At 46.3% G+C, this 22,203-nt stretch overlaps 1 protein-coding gene across 5 annotated transcripts in view; it reads right to left on the minus strand.

Moving 5' to 3' along the window:
- DENND1A (DENN domain containing 1A) overlaps nt 1–22,203 on the minus strand; it is a 151,713-nt gene that overhangs the window by 4,070 nt on the left and 125,440 nt on the right. The window contains exons 19-22 of one of the 5 annotated variants that reach the window (XM_066563199.1): nt 21,120–21,251; nt 11,460–11,519; nt 7,094–7,182; nt 2,074–2,202 (exon numbers count right to left, since the gene is read on the minus strand). In XM_066563199.1, coding sequence (XP_066419296.1) covers nt 2,074–2,202; nt 7,094–7,182; nt 11,460–11,519; nt 21,120–21,251 — 410 coding nt within the window. The remainder of the gene's footprint in view (nt 1–2,073; nt 2,203–7,093; nt 7,183–11,459; nt 11,520–21,119; nt 21,252–22,203) is intronic. The other 4 variants (XM_066563197.1, XM_066563201.1, XM_066563200.1 and 1 more) reach the window with 4 other exon arrangements.

Consider the following 22,203-nt stretch of genomic DNA (forward strand, 5'->3'; position numbering starts at 1 on the left):
GGGGACCCAGACCCGAGGGTGCTCGGAAGGGCAAGAGCCAAGTGGGAGGAGCTCAGAGGGAAGCTGTGGTCATGCAGGCCCAGCCAGGCTGAGGAGGGAGTTCTCAGACCAGGGACAGTGGGATACCAGCTCCCCATGCTGACTGTCTGGGCTCCCCTCGGGCTGGGCCTCTGCACCCTGTGTTTGCAGGCTCTGACATCCTCGGGTTTCGAGCTAACTCAGCACACAACACAACTCAATGTTTTCCTGCAATAATTGGGAGCACTGTGCAGGTTCCAATGATTTCATTGGTGTCATCTTATCAAGAAACACCACAATCCATTATGGAGACACCTCCTTTACATTACCAGCCAAGGCTGAGTTAGCAGGATGCTTCTCTTGCACATACCTCAGCAAAAAATGGAACCAGCACATTTGCATTTTGGTGTGTGTACAGAGAACAGCAGCACGATGTGCATCCAATTAATAACAACAAGTGCCACACATGGCTGTGGGGATTGGCACTTGAGTGGCAGCCAGTTGTACTGTGGCATTTAAAGAAGCTTTCAATTAAAAGAAAATATTTGTGAGACCTGCAAAAACACATCCTATGGAAGAACCCTTCTCCCCTTTCCATATTTTATCATAATACATCTATATCATGCAAATTCAGAGAGCCCAGCCTGCTTCCCCCCCAGCACCCACAGAGCAGGCACTGAGCCTGCAGCAGGACAGGGACACTGCAGGTACAGGGCAGACAGTGACAGCACACGGCCTCAGGGCAGTCTCACATCGCTCTGGGTCACCCTGCAAGCCCCCAAAGGAGATCTGAAAACAAAACTGGTCTCCTCCACTCCAAACAGGAGTGTGGAAACATTTTCTGGCCCTTTCCTACTGATCCCCGCATCCCACCTGCCTGCAGTCAGATTCCTTCCCTGTCAGTCTCTGAAGCTGTGTCTGCAGCACACAATGGATTTTAGCAGCTGCAGACCTCTCTGTCCCACTGGCAGCCTCCTTCTCCAGCCTGGTCTGACCCAGCTGGGGCTGCCAGGCTTCAGCTGCTCAGCTGGGACTGGCATCGTCCCTCTGCCAGCCCTGACCTGCCTGCCTGTGGCACCATGTGCATTTCTGAAGCAGCAGCTCACAGCACCCTGGCCCCTCTTCCTACAGCTTCTGCTCAGATCAGTGGCTGCACTGTTAAAGGAATGAGTGCAACTCCATGCAATTTATCTACCTTTCATCCCCTAGAAATCCTCAAGCAGGCCAGGTTAGGAAAAAACAAATCCTTTGCTGACATTCAGTGAGGGCTCAGCTCAGAGCTGCCTGCTGGCATTGGGATATTCAAATAGGCAGCAAGAGGGATTTAGTGCAGCTGAACCCACAGCTGGCAGGGCTCCCCTCACCTCACACGGGCACCCTGGGCAGGCCGGGCTCCTTCCCCTGCCACAGGCACTGTGGGCAAGGGCAGAACCTTCCAGCCACAGCATCAGTGAGCATTCTGGCACAGCTGCTCTACACAGTCTTTCCAGACAGAGTTACAGAGCCCTGGGAAGGTACAAGTTACAAATCCAAAAGCTGGATACAAATAGACTAAACAAACTTCCTGTTTCTTGTATAATTGTCAGATTGTACTCAATGCCCTCAGAGGACACCTGCAGGGATGTGATACCTGACAGACCAGACAGGCTGGGATCAAACAGGTGACACAGGAAAAGGCTGGTAACTGCACTGGAACAAGGCTCACAGGACAACCCAGAAGCACAGTAACACCACACAAGAATGAATGGTGAAAGGTTTGGACAGGACAAGCAGCATGTTGGAACAAAGGACAAATGGAAGGGTGACAACCCACAGAGCTTGAGTCAATGGAAGCCCACAAGCTGTGTGGTGCTGCAGTGTTTCATGCAGGAGGATGCTTCTTCATGCTGCTCAACATCAAGACAGACAAGCAGGAGAAATGCTGGTCATTCATCAAGCACTGTACAGAGACCCCAGGAGCATTTCCAAAATCCCAGTACAGAGGCAGGTGCCCTGAGCAATGCAAACCCCACTGCTGGAAACTGGCATGGACACAGCAAAAGAGAAAGGATAGACCATTCGAAAGGAGCAGAGAAGAAAAAGTTTTCAGAGAAGCCAGAGACAGGATCCTCTTCCTGCTGAAATTCATCATCAGAGGAGTCCTCCGAGAGGAAGACTGTATAGTGTCGCATGGGCTTTACGAGGCTGGGGAACAGGAAGAGAAAAGGAAGTTATCAAGTCACAGTGAGGAGAGAAACCAGGGCTGCAGAGACCCAGATCATCCTGAGCCCGACTGACTGCACAGCAGAGCTTGGCAGGGAACTGAGCTCTGCTGCCCAGGCACAGAACACAACCCCTGTGCCAAGGGCAGGGCGCCATGGGGTGCCCCAGGGAAGGGACCACAGCCACCCCACAGTGCAGGGGACGGTACAGAAACCCCCTTTCCCCACCACGCTCCCTACAGAGCTGGGCACCTCTCTGTTCCTCAGACAGTTCTGCTCCTCAGGCTCTCTGAGCTCTGACAAACATTACATCTCCCTCTCTGCTTTACAGACATTTAGTCTGATGCACAAGAGGAGCTGACTGCAGGGCACCAGCTCCTACTTGTATCTATTTTTCACATTTGAAACTGCTTCACTCTAGACTAAAACCTCATCTGTCCAAGGATTGGTATGAAATGCAGTTTGCCAAGTAAGGTGTATATGCTCCTTTCCTCAGCATTAACTGAGAATCAGTTCCTAAAGACTAGGGCAGGAAAAGAGAAGTTGGATGCTGCAACCAACAGCCCAAGAGGGCCTGAGCTGCCACTGCCAGTGAATGTTTACTCACAGTCAGGTCAGAGCTAATTAATAAAAAGTCTCTAACAGGTGGCAGTGGCTGCGGCCAGTGGTGGTAAATCACAGTCTGCATTACTGCAGTTAAAGCCAGTGCCCTGCTTTCTTCCCCCTCTCCTTCTTTAACAGGTGTCCAGGGGAAGGAGGTGGGGCCACAGCGGGCCCGGGGCTGGCAGCGCTCGGTAAATCCCGGGTCAGTCCCGGGGCTGGCAGCGCTCGGTAAATCCCGGGTCAGTCCCGGGGCTGGCAGCGCTGCAGCCGCTCGGTAAATCCCGGGTCTGCCCCGGGGCTGGCAGCGCTCGGTAAATCCCGGGTCTGCCCCGGGGCTGGCAGCGCTGCAGCGCTCGGTAAATCCCGGGTCTGCCCCGGGGCTGGCAGCGCTGCAGTGCTCGGTAAATCCCGGGTCTGCCCCGGGGCTGGCAGCGCTGCAGCGCTCGGTAAATCCCGGGTCTGCCCCGGGGCTGGCAGCGCTGCAGCGCTCGGTAAATCCCGGGTCTGCCCCGGGGCTGGCAGCGCTGCAGCGCTCGGTAAATCCCGGGTCTGCCCCGGGGCTGGCAGCGCTCGGTAAATCCCGTGGCAGCCCCGGCGCCGCGCGGACGGGACCCGCTCCACGGCGCCGGCAGCAGCGCGGAGTGGGGGCTCCGTTTTAATGAGGAAGATCTGCATCTCGGGAGCTTTTTTCATGTGTCAGGATGCATGGACAAATCAGCAGCACATCACGCTGGCCAAAAATGAAATGCTGACAAATGTAGATATTTCAAATTTAATTGACACCTAAATGTACTTGAGATAGAAAAAAAAAAAATACAGAAAATGGGAGTGCAGGATATGGGAATTAGTAAGGAGAATTCTGTAATAATTTTAAAGGATGTTCTGGTTATTAGAAAATTAGTTTTGTTTATTTTATTATGGTATTGCTTTTTCCTGAATATTGAGATTATGGTACAAAGGGGTGTATGGACTTGTCATTATTCTCCTAAAAAGGGCTCCGCAGATTTGAGGAAGAATTATTTTTTTTTGACATAGTTTTTTAAAGAACAGCTACACAAGAGCTCTAGGGAATTCAAGAGTTTGTCCCTCTTAGCCAGTAAAATGCAGAGAATGAGGGACTTGGATGCACAGGCTTTTTCTTGCTACTGTGAGATAGGAGGCTGGGGACCGAGGGCATTGCCTGGCACCTGCGACCACAGCACAGACCAAGGCTGCAATTCCTTCCCGCAGGGATTCCTCCCTGCACACTCAGTGCCCGAGGCCATGGAAACCCTTCACCGCCCCCGAGGTGAGGCCCTGGGAGCCGGGCGGGCACTGCCCCACCCAGCTGATCCCAACCCCGCTGCACGCAGAGCTCCCGTGCCGAGCTCCCGGGGGGCTTCAGGCCCCCAGTGACCTCTGCAGGCCCCCAGTGAGCTCTGCAGGCCCCCAGTGAGCTCTGCAGGCCCCCAGTGACCTCTGTAGCCCACAGTGACCTCTGCAGGCCCCCAGTGAGCTCTGCAGGCCCCCAGTGACCTCTGCAGGCCCCCAGTGACATCTGTAGCCCCCAGTGACCTGTGCAGGCCCCCAGTGAGCTCTGCAGGCCCCCAGTGAGCTCTGCAGGCCCCCAGTGAGCTCTGCAGGCCCCCAGTGAGCTCTGCAGGCCCCCAGTGACCTGTGCAGGCCCCCAGTGACCTCTGCAGGCCCACAGTGACCTCTGTAGCCCCCAGTGACCTCTGCAGGCCCCCAGTGCCCTGCCCAGCTGAACTCGCTGCTTTAACAAGAGACCCGGGCCTGGGGTGCTCTTTGCAGGCACTGCTCCTGAGCCCCTGTGCGTCAACTGAGGACTGATTCGAAAATGAGCACAGACACCCCCAAAACAATGTGTTTCTTTTACACACATAGAAAGAATTAACTCATGTAACTAAAGGCATAAATTTCCTAACCTTCCATGCTACCAGGTAAAACAAGGGAAAATATATTTTTGGGTGTTTTCACTGATTCTAGCATTACCCAAGAGAGAGAAAAGAGTGTGAGTTTTTTAAAAAGACAACACCTCTCTTGTTTCCACTTATACAAAGATTACTTCTTACTGGGACAGAAAAAAGAAAGTTTGTGGGAAACATCATGAAAATTCTGTATTTTGTGAAAGCAGCTGAGCTGTAAAGACTTACTAAAACTAGCAGCAATAAACTAGACCCAAACAAAATAATTAAAATACAATATATTTCCAGCATTGGTACAATGTTTACCATTCCTGTTTCTGTTTATCTGCTGTCTGATAGTGGCAGGAATTGAACATACACGTTAGCAGAGAGCAACACTGGGATGTCAACAGCTTTTGAACCCAAACATGCAGAATCCTCCATAGGAACACATAAAAGTTAAATTGATTACATTATCCTCCACCTAAATGCAGTGAGTCATCAGAATAAATATTAAAAAAATGCTTGTGGCTTAAAAATCCGCACAACCTCTGTGCAGGACCAGCATGGCTCATTGCAGGAGCTGCATCTGCTCCACAAGAGGGCAACCAAATTCCACTGTAAAATGGACAAATACTCCTGTGCAAGGGAGAAATCACCGTTCAGTTTAGGCCAAAGACAGAGTGTGTCCCTACCCTGGCGTAGCTGGAAAGAGCTATCCATGCACTGATACTCCTCCAGTATGTTTGGGCTGTGCTGACAAGTTCAGAACATGCACAGCTCAGAGCATCCACAGCTCAGAGCATCCACAGCTCAGAGCATCTCAGCTCAGAACATCTCAGCTCAGAACATCCACAGTTTAGAATACCCACAGTTTAGAACATCCACAGCTCAGAGCATCCACAGCTCAGAGCATCCACAGCTCAGAGCATCCACAGCTCAGAGCATCCACAGCTCAGAGCATCCACAGCTCAGAGCATCCACAGTTTAGAACATGCACAGCTCAGAACATGCACAGCTCAGAGCATCCACAGCTCAGAGCATCCACAGCTCAGAGCATCCACAGCTCAGAGCATCCACAGCTCAGATCATCTCAGCTCAGAGCATCCACAGTTTAGAATACCCACAGTTTAGAACATCCACAGCTCAGAGCATCCACAGTTTAGAACATCCACAGCTCAGAGCATCCACAGCTCAGAGCATCCACAGTTTAGAACATCCACAGCTCAGAACATCCACAGCTCAGAACATCCACAGCTTAGAACATCTCAGCTCAGAATACCCACAGTTTATAACATCCACAGCTCAGAGCATCCACAGCTCAGAACATGCACAGCTCAGAATACCCACAGTTTAGAACATCTCAGCTCAGAGCATCCACAGCTCAGAACATCCACAGCTCAGAACATCCACAGCTCAGAACATCCACAGCTCAGAACATCCACAGCTCAGAACATCCACAGCTCAGAGCATCCACAGCTCAGAACATCCACAGCTCAGAACATCCACAGCTCAGAATACCCACAGTTTAGAACATGCACAGCTCAGAGCATCCACAGCTCAGAATACCCCTAGTTTACAACATCTCAGCTCAGAGCATCCATTCCCTGGCCAGGGTCACTGCCAACTCCACTCAGGCACTGTCAGGAATCTGCAACACACACCCCTTGTAATCTTTGCAAGGGATAAGTGACTTTAGTGAAAGTGCCTGAAAAAGCCTCCCTGAGGCAACAGAACATGCCTGTACTGGTATGCACAAGTGAGACACTGGAACCAACACTTTTTGTCCAGGAGCAGTGGGCTGGGGCAGCACAGATGATTTGGAACATTCCCTCTTCACTGGCACAGCTAAACTGGGGATAAATTTGCTGGTACTGTGCAAAGTGAAGCCCTACAAACCCTCACCACAGAGCTCACTCAGACATCACGGTCCTGTTATTGCACTCTAGAGTCAGACACAGCCCCTTTTGCCATCACTGTCAAATAAACAGTTCTGCATCCTCCAGCTACAGCCTGGCAAGAACACTGCAGCTGCAGGGCTGGAACTGACAATTTCCTCGAAAGAAAAGTGCAAACCAAAACAACAAAAAATTAACAAACCTCCAAAACCTGAAAACTTTCACTGAAGAGGCTGATCAGAGTGTGCATAACTTGGCAAACTGCAATTTTTCCATAAGCAAACTTTGGTTACTTGATTTTTCACACTTCCTCTACAATGTTCCAAATTTTTTTTTAAGAAATCATTTTTTTTTCTTAGTTAAAATCTAACTTTGATCTGTAGTATTTTTAATGTCTCCGTTGGTGAGTCCCAGGTCTGAACACATTGTTTGACACAAGCAGAGAGAAGCAGAGCAGCACAGTACTTACTGTTCTGGGCTGGGAACTGAGGTCCTCCGGCCCTCCACACCAATGTTGCTCTTGGGCCTCTTAACCACATGAGGTCTTGGGGGGCGAACCTGTGACATGCACAGAGACATCTCATCAAACTCTGACCCTGATCCAACAGCAGACACAGACACATGGAGAACCACCAGTATCCTACAGGGATCTTCCACCGGGCCTTGCTTTGTCTTTGGTGCACAACAATGTTACACACGAGTGTGGATACATCAAGGATCTAAAGGATGAATATAAACCCACCCCAGGACTTGCAAACCAAACATATATGCTTGCCACTGTTTGCTATTTGCCCTGAATTTCAGAGAAAAGATTCCCTAAGAGCGAGCTTCCACCTGAGCAGTCAGTGGTGAGAGAAAAGCTGGGAATGTTTGTGTGCTCTGGACATTGCACAGTGGGGCTCAGCTCTGACACCATGACCCTTCTGGCCACTTGCTCCCAGGAACCCAAGCTCTCAGGTGAGGACTTCTGTGCAGGGGTGTCAGGGAAGATGTGTACTCAGGATAAATGTTTTAACATTAAAAACTCAACTCATTCTTCACTAAAAATTTGCTTCCTTCCAGAGCTGAACACAAACCCTCGCCAGCCATATTGTCATTAGCACTCTTGGTACTAAGTCAGACTTCTGTTGTAAGTAAAATCCAAAGCTTTTCTGTGGAAGATGATGCTGCTGCCAATCCAGTCTCACATACGTATCCATCACCTTCTAATGTATGGAAATTCAGCTTGATTTCTGACCAGGACCTCCACAAGCAAATAAACCTTATTTCAAGGAAAGGAATAAGCTCAAAGTTTGTGTTTGTGCCAGCTTACACTGCTGAGGAATTCTGTGCTGAATTTATCCCTGCGAGTCAAATGAGGGAATTTGCAGCATCAGAGCAGACTGTACATACCAGCTTCATGTGTTTTGTTAGGAAAGTACAACTCTACCCAAAAAAGAGTCGGATCTGTTGGCTCAGCTCAATGCTTATATCACCAGAAATGGCCAAAAACCCAAATAAAGTTGGGAATACAATTCAGCTCCTGACCTCCCAGAGCTTCTGCTCCCTTAAGAGGCACAAGAGAAAGAAGATGTTCATGGCCTACAGCTTGAGTGCTCTGGAGTGACTACATAAGTTTTAAAAAAATATTTGTTGGGGGGACGACGACTTTCCAGGTTTGTTTTGGTTTTGTTTTTTTTAATTTTTCTTCCCAGGTACAAAAACCTCAAATTCTCCTGCCAGGAGAAAGCCACCGAATTGGGTGTAGTGCTTCTGCCCTACACACAGTATGCGAAAATAGCAGCAGCATTATTGCATTGAATTTTCATTTCAAAGGAAATGGTGCACAGCAGATATGATGAAGAAATCCAGAGTTGTATTGCCACCATTTCTTAGGAAAAAGGGCTTATGAAAAGGTCAGATGTTAAGGTCTTGGAGATCAGTCCCCACACAAGGCTGCTCCTCTCTACAATAAAGACAGCTTAAGAATGTGAATTTATGGCAGGAATGGAAGGATTAAGTTTGTGGCAACTTCAACTGAACTTGCAACGTGGTGAAACATGGGGAAAAGAACAACAGAGCTAATTAGAGGAGCTGAGCTGTCAGAGCGCAGCAGAATGGCTCGGTGCCAACAAACAAAAGGAATGGGCTGGCAATCAGCAGGATCGATGAAGAATACTGCTTCATTAGGGCTGATAAAACACGGAGAGAGCGCAGAGAGGAGAGAGGGAGAGGGGGGCCACAGCCAGGAGGAACGGGAGAGGAGAGCGCGAAGGAGAGAGGGAAGGAGAGGAAGAAAGCAAAGCTGCTTAATTAAATGGGAGCTGGGAGCTGATGTGTAAAGCTGGCCTGTCAGCGTGCTGGGAACACTTTCACCTTTCGGCTGGCTGTGCTGCCGGGGAGGGACAGAGGTGAGAGTCTGGGGTGGCTCCAGGGCCCCAGCCCAGCGCGCTGCAAGGTGACAAAGCTGAGCGGGATTTAGAGCATTGCTCCTGGGGAACTGCAGGGAAAAGCCAGGAATCAAGGCAATTCCTTGCTGGATTTTGAGTCTCACATAGCCACAGAGGCTAGGTTAAGTGCTTATCAAATGCAAAATATCAAAGAAATCCAATTACGTGAGCACACAGCCAAAAGAAAAAAGGTAAACTTCCAGGACAGAAGGGTTGAATGTGCTTATTACTGTCCCCATCAACTTAATGCATAATTATTATATTTTAACTTTTTCTAATTGAATAAAGTTTCCAAACAACCACTATTAATCCAAACAGACCTCCATTAATTAGAAGCAACAACCCTCTCTCTTTCATAATACCACCACTTATTTCCAAAGCAGCAGAATGCAAAGAACATCTCTGTTCTGCTTCCTTAACCTTTCTTTGGTCTGTGTTTTTGGCTTTATTATCAGCAATTACTCATATTGCAAGCACTAGTGCCCATGTATTCCTCCTTGCAGCACAAAGTATTTCTCAGGAATTCTGGTATTATGTGGCCCTGGCTGGAAGAGCAGAGGGACCTGGTCACCCCCTTTAGTGCTTGTGTACAAGGCCAGGATAAATCACTTGCTGATACCCACCTCTGTAGGAGCTGCCAAGCCTGAGAGGGAAAAAACAGCCTGCAAAAAGTATTATTTACACATACAGAAATGTGTTGCAACTACCAAAAGCCAAATAACAGTTCTGAACAACAACAAATTTATGTATATTTGATACAAGCATATTTTTGGGATTGATTATAATAATTTACATTTATCTTGAATTTCCCCCTGATGAATGAAGCCTTTCTGTTCCACTTACTGACACAGCCAGAGGAATGCAACAGGAGCTTTCATTATTACATTTCCAACCTTTTATCAATCACATTGGGAGCAAAGACAGTTGAACCAACCATGTTACAGCGAGGACTATTAATACCCTACAGCTGGGAGATTAAACAGTCTTAACAAGATCTCCCCATAATAAATGACTCCATTTGAACAATATACAGTTCAGCAACTTTGGTACAGAGGAATCACAACATGCCCCCTTACACCTGCCAAATGTGGAACACGAGGGCATGGGAACACTACAGGAAGCCCACAGTACATGGAAAGTCTGATCCTAGTGAAACACATCTGGGAGGGTCTCCCATGCCCACTGTATTTAAGAGAACACACATAATCATAGTCAATGCTATTTTTTAAACACAGAAAACAGAAATTTTCAGGCGAAAAAATCCATAAAAATGACTCTACTAAGCTAAATTAACACCCAGAGTTAAAAAGACGGAGGAGAAACACATGCCACTGAAATGTCACACAGGAACATGCACCAGAGATCAAAAGTTAAAACACACACCCAGTTGCACTTGTTAACCAGTTACCTGCTCATCCAAAACAAATTTTAACAAGTTTTAGCAAGATCAGATTTGAAAACTTGCATCTTTCTCTTTCTTATGCATATATGTATATGGATAAGGAAGCAAGAAGTAAGACAATCTGGGGGGAGAACTATATTCATAAAGCTGAATATAATCCTGAATATACATAAATACCTTCCAATGCTGTGCCAAAAACCAACACCCCTCCTAAACTGATGCTTCTTGCCTTTGCCTTTAAAAAAACCCAAACATCTGGTGCAGGGTGCAGACGCAGCAGGGTGTCAAGTCTTAATGCCATCCTGCATAGCCCATAGGTAGAAACTGTCCTACCATGAGTGTTTTTGGGGAAAAACTGCAGAGATAAGGTGTCCCTACCTAACACGTACAGGCACTGCACTGCCAGTAATTTCTGTGCAGTTCTTCTGTGGAGGAGTCCCTTCCTCTGGCCAACCTGCTGGGGCTCCTTTTACACCATGGAATTACCCAGTGTATGTCATCCATAACATGGCACCAACGTTCCACTGCCAAAGATCGACCTTGCTTTCTTCAAGTCTATTCATACATGGAGAAGAATTAGGCATCCCAAATTAATTAAAAGCATAACTTCCAGAGAATAACTATTATGTCTTCAGACTTCTGCTTCCTTTCAGATTTGAGTTCAGTGCAAGTCTTCAAAAGCTCACTGGCTAAAAACTTCCACCAGCCAGTCTGGCAGGGCTTTGTGTGTAAGAAACCACGGCAAAAGTCAAACCAGAGGTGGCCAGAGCAGCCCCAGTTACCTGCAGAGCTGCCCAGAGCTGCAGGGCTCGCCAGAGAAAAGCAGAACAACCGCGGGTCCCAGGGCTGTGCCGCAGCAGAGAGAAGGCAGTTTAGGAGCATAATTCACACATGGCTTCTGCGCAGAGCTTGCCAATCCAAACTACCAGGGTTTAGTAGTGCTACAAGGAGCGTAACTCAGGCAGTGTTAAGCTGTGGCAGTGAAACAATCCCCAGCTACTCACGGGCCTGGAGGAGCGCTGGATCTTTGGGGGCGGCGGCCGCGGCGGGCGGAGTCTGTGCTGCTGCAGCAAAGTGGAGACTAAATTAAAGTCACCTGCATGGAAACACCTCTGATGTCCTGGCAAAAGCAGCATGAGCATGTGACAGCACGTGATTTACCTTCATACTCACCTCACAAAATGCCCTTTTTCTTACTTTGCTTTTCCGAAGCAGGGACAGACACCGTGGCCTACGATGTGCCCCAGCAGCACAGGTACCCGTGGTGGCTGGACTCGGCTCCTGCCACACCACAGGCAGCAGGGACAGCACCAGACAGCCAAAAGGGACTGACACAGCAAAGATCTTCAGGCTGGATTCTTGGACCTTGAGGCCCAAGTGTTCTAGGCCACATTTTTGCAAATGGAAACCAGGATACTCAAAAACACTTTCGCTAAAATCTTGAGTGATTTTAGTGCTTGTGAAAACTTATGGAGAAGGCCTCAAACCAGACATGTAAGAGCAAGGAAAAAACCCCAATTCAGTGAAACTTTTCATGCACTTAAAGGTGAGCTTACGCTCAGATCCTGTCCTGGGTTTTACTCCAAAGTGACCAACAATTACAAATCAGGCCTTAAAGCATCATGATGGCCTAGAACCCAAAACTACTTGTGTCAATATTATCTTAGTTCTGTGTAAGTGAAAATGAACACACTACAAATATTCTACATATTTATATTACAATAAACTACTCCTTTGCAGGAGCCAATTCTTTCATATCCTTATCCTGTCACTAGATTATTTTTTCCAGCTGAGATTTAAATATCACATATGATTAAGCTTTCATCTCTGATCAAAAAATAGTTCTATGTATTTCCACAATAAAGACACACACAAATGCTGCTTTGGGAAAAGATTAAAGATGCAGAAACTTTTTTGTCTCTTGGACTTCTAACCAGGCATCGTGTTAACTCTCAGAACTGTGACCTCAGCGCTTGTAGCAACACAGGCAAAGCCAACATTCCAATTCCAAGTTCTGTTATCACTGCAGTGCTCCCAGCAATGGAGTTTGTTGGGAGGTTTGTATGTGCTGCAGCACAGCGTGCCCTGCTGAGCCTCAGGAGATCTCAGAGCAGGGCAGGACAGAAGGGCCCTTGGCCAGCAGCGCTGTCTGCAGGGAGCAGGGACAGGGCTGGGAACACAGGCAGGAGCAGGCCGAGGGCGGACGGGAGGCACCGCAGGGAACAGGGGCTTTGCCAGAGCTGCACTGCCAGGGCTGCTGCTCCTGCCCCTCACTGCAGGGGGATAAGCAATGTTCCAACTCTGCCTTTGCTGGGAGAGCCACTGATTTGAAGTTAATTTGTTAATGCAGCAAAACACATTGTTTCTAAAAGGTCAGCAGGTGAAGCTGTGTTGGAATATCAACTTAATTACCTGGGCTGTAGGGAGGAATGGGCACCAACCAGCACATGGCTGCAGTGCTAAAAGCTGCTAAATTGCTATTCCAGGTATAGTCCTAAATATATGTACTATAGCTTTTTCTGTGAAGGGGAGAAATGTCTAAATTAGCACTTCCTCACAATAGCTGTTTACCAGCATATCTTTTACCTCTGGATATTTGCTTAATCATCTTGTTCTAAGTACTTCTGAAGCAACAAGACAGAAAATTTGCAGAAAGCCATTTTTATGACTGTGGATCTGGCACTGCTTTGCTAATTATCAGACAAGTGACTTAAGCTATGAGATGCTGGAGCAAGAAAAATCTTACATTCACTTTTACACTATCAAAATATTATTTAAAAATTATAGATCCCACATCTCATAAAACAGCTATTATACACCCAAGGAACTTTCACAATACAACTATTTAGGGTTTTATACCAAAGAAAACATTACAAAAGGATAATTTTTGGTCTGTGACATAACAGCTTGTGAGCAGAATATTATCTCACACTAATTGTCGATGTCTTTTGAGGTTTTTTTAAAGTGGTATTCAAACCAGAGCCTTGTGAGTAAATCAGAGGTGCTAGGTCATGTGCAGCCACAAGCGCCACCTGAAGGAAATGCTCAAAGGAAACACGACCAGATGAGAACTGGTTTGTTAGTACGTGGAGAAAGAAGTGTTTCTCAATTAGCAGTGAGGGTGTTTCCAATAATTTCCAAAGCAAAGCTCTTCTAGATGAATATCTTATTTCCTTCCGAAATTGAGGACTGGCTTGAAAATCCCTTCAAGTCAATCAGCCATGGCAGAGAGATGCCTTGTGCTGGATGAAGCCAGGCTCACACACACAGGCTGCAGGAGACCTGAAGAGCTGACTTTGGGAGAACATGCTGGACTCAACTGAACACTCAATTAAAAAAAAAAAGGGGAGAAAATAACAACACTGAAAAATGTCTGGTACCTAAAAAGATTCAGTAGAGAAAGCAGACGGAATCTACGAGGCAGCTGTTTTATTATCCAGCCAGATCCCTGCACAGCACACTCTGCTTTTTACATGCTCCCATATGTATAGCTCACAAACTGGGATGACAGAAACAGTGTATGCTTTACAGCATATATTTTTAATTTACACTCTGAAATACTTCAATGGAAATCTGCTGGGTCCTGTGATAAAAATAATCTCCATGTTTTAAGGAATGCCTCATTCTTCAAGCCACATTTGTAGATTGGGAAGGTAGAACAAGTCTGGCAAAAATGCAGCAATGCCTAAAGCCAAAATCCCAAAACCATGAGAACACCACTGTGGACCTCTTGCCTGCAGAACACAAAATATTTAATTCAATTTAGAGTCACTCTGGTTCAAAGAAGCCTCACACACATTGTTTCCATTTTGCTCCCATGCAGTGAGGCCCTGGATAACAAAGGATCATGCTGCAGACAGTAACTACACAAGGCAGAAGCAGGCCAGGGTTCTGCTGATCCCTTTTCCACCTGCTCTGCTCTGGTCCCTGCAGAGTTTTCCCAGCCCTGATCCTCGCTGGGCCTTCCTTGGCAATTTGCTCCAGCACTCACCACTGTTTGGGCAGGGATTCATTCATCACGATTCACTACTCTAAACACACACCAGCTTTTTGTTCTGAGAAGGTATCAGAAAAAACAAATCTCAACACAAAGAATGGACTTTGAGTCCATTTCTTTGAAATACTCACTGTGACACAGAACTTCTCTCCTTGTCCTCTTGGGCAACCACTGGTGACTTTGTATAATTTCTTTTTATTTCTTTGATATTTTGGCACCACTTTGCACTTCACATTTTGCACCAGCTTCTTTTCTGGAGCCAGCAGTAACAGCAGATTCCTACACTGACAATATCCACGCCTCAATCCTAGATGGGTAACTCTGTCAACACAGGGATGTCCCTGGTAGTACACAAAGCCAGGAAGGAACACATCCTATGGACTGCACCACACAGTGGGCCTTACCCTGAAGCAGCACAACTTCATTTGTCCAGAAGGAGAATAAAACCCCAGCTCTCCATAACATTGCTGCATAATGACAGGGCCATGAAGGAAAACTCCCTTAACTCATCAAAGCAGGCCCTTTCTGGATTACAGCAAACCAGCAAGGAGGACTTTTGTACAGCTATTCACAGAGGTAAAACTGGCAAGAGGTTGAAAGAGACTCTCACTGAGATGATCACTTTTGCAGAGGACTTCTTCCAAAATGAGGTTCATTTTGTTGTGGTTTGTTTTCATTCTGTCTATTCCTCAACATACATGGATGAAGAGACATGTTGCAAAAAATCCCAGACCCCAGGAATACATTTATCCCCATGTGTTAAAGCCTATCCATCTACTACCTCAGCAGAGTTTAAAATCACAGCTAATAGGTTAACAACTGCTTTTCTTCTGCTTCAGATGAAGAATATCAGAAAGCTGGGGGAATATTCAGCTTCCCAATTTGTACTGACTGCTCAGTGCTACTTGCAATGTCTGTTTGACAGGACTGACATTTTGTAGCACTGTGAGATGGGAGAACGTGTGACATTTTTATTCATGGTGGCGTACGCCCTTGTAATGATCAGCCCTGGTCGATGTGCTTACTGCAGCAGCCCCGAGCCCTCGGAGAACAAACAGCAGCCCGAGGTGCCAGCAGTTTGGCTGCCTTATTAAACACCACCAGGATTCTAACGAAGAGCAACTGCTGGAAAATCTCACTGTCAAATCCTCAAGGACATTGTCAACATGGAACTAACTACATATATTTTTCACTTAAAATACTAGAAAATCCAGCAATACAATATCAAATTTAAAGAAAAAAGCCACAGTGGTTTGTGTGTGCTTTTTAACTGGTCATTTTACCAGCTTTATATTGGCTTTCTGTGGTCCTGATGCTGGAATTCAAATCAAAGAGATCACATAACCTGCATGATTTAAAATGCTGGAAAGTGGACACATCCCTTATTATCTCTTAACAGCTATTTCTCTCTAGCAACTTGCACAGAAAAAACAAGAAAAAATACATGGTCTCTCATTTAAGGAGTTCTATAAACAGCAATGACTCTCTGCTTCACTCACCTTCACCATTCACCAAGCCAGGCTGAATAACTGGGGGGACACTCTCCCCCACTCACCCACAGAAGGACACAGACCCTCTATCTGCAGCCTGGCACTCACAACTGTTTTATGTGGCACCCATCAGCCCAGCTCTGAAGGGCAAATCTAAAAAATGCCTGGCCAAACAAACAGTCACAGTGGGGTCAGCATTTAGAAGAATTATATGTTTCACATACTCTTTCTCTTTAATCTCCTGGTTAATCCAGTGGCCCAGAGGTCATTTCAGACAGTTCTGGCCTAACTGCACATATCAACTTCATAAGTGATACATAAGAAGCCTCTGGATGCTGATCTACATTGATAGAGAAGCAAGTCACCCATAAGACACTGTGAGCTCTCCTCAAGTTGTCAATCTAGGTGATTTGGGTAGCCTTGCATGTACTGATATATTTATTTTCTATGTATGTATTATTTATAAAGCACAACTCTCCTTCCACATGCCAGCAGTGACGGACTGAGATCCTCCCTAGGAGATATTTATGGGCTCCTCAGCAGAACACGACTAACAAGGAGACTCTGCACAAGGCCTGGGAGGTCGGCTCTGCCAGCCCTCCCTTCACACATGCGGGCAGTGCAGCACTGACACGCTGTACTCAGGGCAGCACAGCCATTCCCAGCATCCCTGTGTAAGGAGTGCTTCAAATAACCCTGACAGCTGGAAAACACTGCAAGCTACAGTCTGCAATGTGCTTTTTCATGGCTGAACACATTCATGTGCTGGATGCAGTCTGGGGCCACAGTCCTGCACACCACAAAGCACAGCTTCAATCCAATGCATCATTGTCTTGTCCACTGACATTGGTTTTATTACTCTGACTAAGAACACTGTCCCTGAGAACCTGATGGGACATTTGAGTGGTCTCAAGCAGACATTAGATGGACAAGTGCTTCTGGGCCAAGACATTTGTCTTTCTTGTGAGTCTTCTGACCTGTACTGAGCAACACTGAACTCCTTCCTGAAAGGAACAGGCAAAGAAAGGAGTGAGAGCAAATGAGGGTAGAGATATGCTTTCTGAAGACAAAATCATTTTAAACAACTTATGCTTTTGCTAAATCCATAAAGAATCAAATGAGAGAGGGAGGAAACGCCATGTGGCTCCAGAGAAAGGAAATGAGCACCCACATTGCTCATCTGGAAGAGCGGCAGGGAGCTCCTTTTCCTAGGGAAGGTCCTGCTGTTGTCCAAGCAGCTCAGAGTGGCCAGAGGAGGGCTGGCTCTGCAACCAGAGCATACAGTTACACGAATATTAGCAAATGAACTTGTTTTCCCCTTTCCCCTTTGGTTTCTACCTCAGTGCCACACAATGCCTGCTGTGATCCAGGGGAATCTGCTATTGTTCCGATGCACCTGGGTGTGAAGGGAGTCACAGGGTCTGGCAAAGGAGCCTTCCTCCCTTCCCTGCTTCATCCCTTTTACCCTGGAGATAATCCCTCCTCTGCTGCCTCTGGCCTCAGTGATCCAGTTCTGCATTCCTGGAATGCAGCTGGCTGGTGTTCTCCCCATCTTCCCCCTGACCTCTTAATGCCGTTTAATCTCCTGGAAGAAGAGCACTGCCCTGCAAAGCAGAGTTGTTTGTTCTGTGTGTCCAAGTGCAGACTGTGACTAGGAAAAATGAACGCGTTCATTTACAGCAAAAGGGTTCAAAACAGCAAATGAGATGGCAATTTCCATGCTGTGGCCTGCAAGAGTTTAACAGCAGTCAGAAGGAGCCAGGGAGAGAGTCACAGTCAGACAAGCTGCTCCAGTAGATGACTGCATTTTCCATTTGTCTCATAGCTACTTACATTAGTCCCCAGAGCACTGATTCTCTGGAGTTTGCATCAAGCGTGGAACATGATTGAATCTCTCTACTAAAGATATATATGGAAGAGTCTTTTGTATTTTTTTAAGCTTTACACCTTTTGGTGCATAAATGGAATTAAATATCCTATTTGCTGGTAAATAAAAACAAGCCATAGAAAACATAAACCCAGCTAAGCTGACAAATGACATTCTAATTATAATAGACACAATTAGAGAGCTGTACAGAACTGCCAGGATCGCTTGCTTCTAATGAAATTATTCCCTTTCCCAAACATCACAACAAGTGATGTTTCTGGCAGCTTATCATTTGCTGGTTTAATTGTACTAAATCAGGGGTGCTACTGACTGTGGGAAAGCTCCTAAGGAGGAATGTTCCTAAGTGTAGGTTTGATTTTGAAGCCCTTGGGCTCATCCTGCGTGTTCACACCACCTCTCCCAGACTGGTGGGAAGACTGGGCACAGGTACCAATCCTGTATGAACTCTGTGGGTCCTGCCAAAGTAGCCCCAACAACTGCTTGCTTGGACAAGGAACCTGTTCAAAACAAACCTTGGCTTGAAAATTATTCCCTCTTCTCCCCACCCATTAAACCATAAGCTGCCTGTACTGCTCCTGCTACTTGTTGAGTACAGTTGTGTTGTCCCAGAGCCCGTGGCAATAGTTCCTGTATTTGGTTGATGCAGGGATCAGTAGGAAAGGTACACCCTGGGTAAAGCATGCAAAGTGCCACCCAGGAAAAGCAGTGGTCCCACCCTCCCACGGTGGTGTCTTACTAAGAACACTCCAGTTTAGATCTTTACTACACTGCCCCCAGGCTATCTGGCTAGAAATCCTTCTTTTCACCATCAAGGGGAGCTTTCCCACGATGTCTTAGTATTGCAGAAAGCATCACTGAAACAATTCCATAATAAACGAGGCTCTCCAATGATCACCACTCACCAAGATGAGCCAGGACATACAGAATCTCCCCCAGTCAGCCAATTACTGCCAAATTTTGGTGAGCCATCAGCTGAGGGGCTGTGCTTTTACAGGCATTTCAAGATATTTTACTGATATTTTTTGTAGCCGAACAACTGCAGATACACAACCGTGTTTGGAAAAGCCAGCAACTGCCTCACTCTAGGGTGAGAGATAATGAGTTAAAATTAAAGGTTGTTGCTGGCTCGCTAGCCCATCCCCCTTTAGCTAATCTGTCATGTAATGAAGAGAAGCACCAGCGCAGGACAGCTCGCTGCCGGCTCACTTACAGCGAGCTGATTAAGAATGTTCAACCAACAGCAGACTGCAGACCTTTCCGAGGAAAATAAATAGACTGTATGCAAATGTGTTTGTCACTTTGACAGCACGTCTCAATTAAAGGCCCGCGCGGCGGCGGAGCGCTGCCGCAGCGCTGGGCCGGGCTCCCTGCACCGCCCGCCCCGAGCCGGGCCCTGACCCCAGCGCATGCATGCATTTTAAACCTCGCTGCCAGCCGCACAATGCTGCACTCCGAGAGAGCCCCTGACAATGAGAAAAAAGCCTCTTTCATCCTCTTCAGTTTAGAAGAGCTGTGAATGCACAAACAGCCCTTATTTCAGAGTTCTTGTGCCTTTTTAATTGTTCCCACCTTCTGTATTCTAGACAGAGTTAAAAGTGACATTAAAATCTCTGCCTTTAATCACGAGTTAGAAGCCATCTCCCATTTATACAGTAAATGTTGCTGCTTTTTTCCTCCCCAAAGCCTTAATCTATATTTCATAAACCTGAACATCTTCTCCTTTTGAATGAACGTATGATTTCATTTTTGTTTTGGCATTGGGCTATCGGGAGGAGCAGACCCGTGCCAGGACCAAGGCTGAGTCAGACAGCCCTACAACTGCTAAGTCAGATGGGTTTTTGGAAACCAGCATTAGTAATGTGATGACAGCAATAAGCATTTAGCCAGCAAGCCTCTCCCCACAGCCAGGGGTCAGGAAAGCTGATGCGTGTTTCTTTCAACACAGAAAAGTGATCATTAAAAAATTTGAAAGTGACTGTTAAAAAACCTCATGAATTTAAATTTGCACTTCCCAGTCAAATATATATTTCATTAATCTACCATCATGTTTGAACCATCCATCGTTCACAAAAATCGAAAGGAAAAACTGAAAAAAAATTGTAATATTATCTAATTTTTGACTGCTTCAAATGAAATGTAACATGTCCCTGCTGGAGCTAGATGGCTGCATTCCTCCAGTAGCCCCAATTCCTCCCAACTGTAGTGGCACTGAAAGTAACAGAAAAATAAGTCTCTACTGAAAATACTTAATTGGAAGAGAAAGATTTTTTAAAAGTCTCCAAGAACTTACTTTTAGCACACTGGTTAAAGTACTGAAAAAATAAATCTAATTCTGAAATGATGCAGACAACATTGCTCTGAGCAGTGATCAGACCTCAGGTAGTCCCATCTAATACCTGAACAGTCAGTGCAGCCACACCAACTGGTTTCTATTCATAGACACTTCTCTAAAACTGGTTTGCTTCACATTTTATAATGTTTTACAATTGCTTTAAATTTACACTTTGCTTCCTTAGAAGAAATCAGGTATTTCCTCCTGTTTTCTGGTCAGAACAGTGTAAAGAATAGATACAACAAAAGAAAGGAGAACAGTGAACACAAATCATGTCATTTTTTGAGTCAGCCTACACTTAATAGGGGAACAGTAGCAAACGGGTAATAAACACGGGATGTTTTCCCATGAAAATCACAGCAACTACAACATTTTCTAAACAGCCAGTTCTTCAAACCCCACCCTCAAACTCTCTGTTTTGCAGACATATCAAAAGAAACATTATGCAAGTAACTAACGTGAACAGCTCAGCTGTCAATACTGGATACAGAGCACGCTAACAAGCTCTTAATTGATTTTTCCATCTTAGTTCATCGCATTTAATTTTCAGAGAATGTTCAAATGCTTTAATAGTTGGACATCCCATATTGACACTAATGATCTGGCTAGATAGCAGCGGATGTTTTCAATTCTACACCCTCAGTCCTGAGAGCTGTAGCACCTTGCATGCTAAACCAGCTGCAAAATAGTTTCTAAAATTGCTACAATATTTATGCTACCCCCATTCCCTCATCGTTTATTTTCCTCAGAATCATAGTTCGAACAAAAGGAATCTGCAAACCCCAGAAAAATGAGGTTTTAGAATCCCCTTTAAACAGATAGAACAGAAATAAAACTAAAACAGCACAGTTCAGTGATTGAAGATAATGAAGCATTTGGCATATTTGTTATCATGACTTTCCTCTGAACTATTCTTGCTGAGGCACATGACTGAGAACAACTTACACTAAGACCTACCTGACCAAAATGTACTGTGATTGGTCTCCTGTCCTCTCTTAGTTTCGGGTCCTTCTTCTCAGGCAGTGGCGATGGTGCTGTCCTTGGCAGGGGCTCCTCTGGCACTGCCGAGCAGCCGTTCTCAGCAATGTCCTGTGGGGCAGGAAAAGGTCAAAAGCATGGCCAGGAACACTCCTCAGTGAGGGGAAGGTGCACAAAGGAGACACTAGAGGATAATGCTGACTAACAGTTCGGATGTTAGGGGAAAAAACACCAAAGTACAGAAAAGAAACTATCATTAGAATAAAACATTTCATCCATCAGAGCTTGTACATAAATAACACCTCTCTCCTCCCAGTACCAGTGGTGCAAACAGGACATTCAATAAAATGTCTGACTTGAACACGCAAAAGCCAGGAAGTGCATGTGGAGAAAAAAACCATAGCTCAGATTTTCTATTTTAGAAATGAACTCAACAGAAGTGCAGGGACAGGGCATTCTGCTTATTGTAAGCCTAAATGAACACGGTAATTCCATTAACGTACTGCACAGAATTACCCACAGCAGAACAATTACTGGTGGAAGTGGCAAGGAGAGATGGAACTCAGAACTTAGTTAGCTCTGCATTTCATCTTGGAGTCTGTGTGCACTGAATATGCCTCCAGGAGAGGGTACAACACCAAGGGCTGCCTGGCAGAACACTTTTTGTTTGCTTTGACTTTAGTTCTCATCTCCAGAAGTGAAGTGACCAGCCAGCCCAGGTTAGAGGACTTGGCAAGTGCAGGGTGTGTAACACAGGTTTTGAAAAAGACAAAGGCCCGCAGACAACAGGAATCAGAGAAGAAGCAAAGAGTTTGAAAGTGAGTTGAGAAAGAGTCTGTAACACAGTGGGCCCCAAACCTTACATCTCTGCAACAATGCCAAGGAAATAATGCTGGGTAAATATGGAGAGAAGGCTGCAGAGGCTGGAGCTCTGCAAGGCTGACCTGAGGGTGGCTGCTGCCACCGGCAGGGCTTTGATTCCCTGACCTCTGACACGGCCCTGCGAGCCCCCGGCTCGCTCAGGTACAATAATGAGCCGTGTAAGCTGATGGCCAATTAGAAA

This window comes from Molothrus aeneus, chromosome 19, assembly GCF_037042795.1.
Source record: "Molothrus aeneus isolate 106 chromosome 19, BPBGC_Maene_1.0, whole genome shotgun sequence".
In the NCBI taxonomy this organism is placed as follows: domain Eukaryota; kingdom Metazoa; phylum Chordata; class Aves; order Passeriformes; family Icteridae; genus Molothrus; species Molothrus aeneus.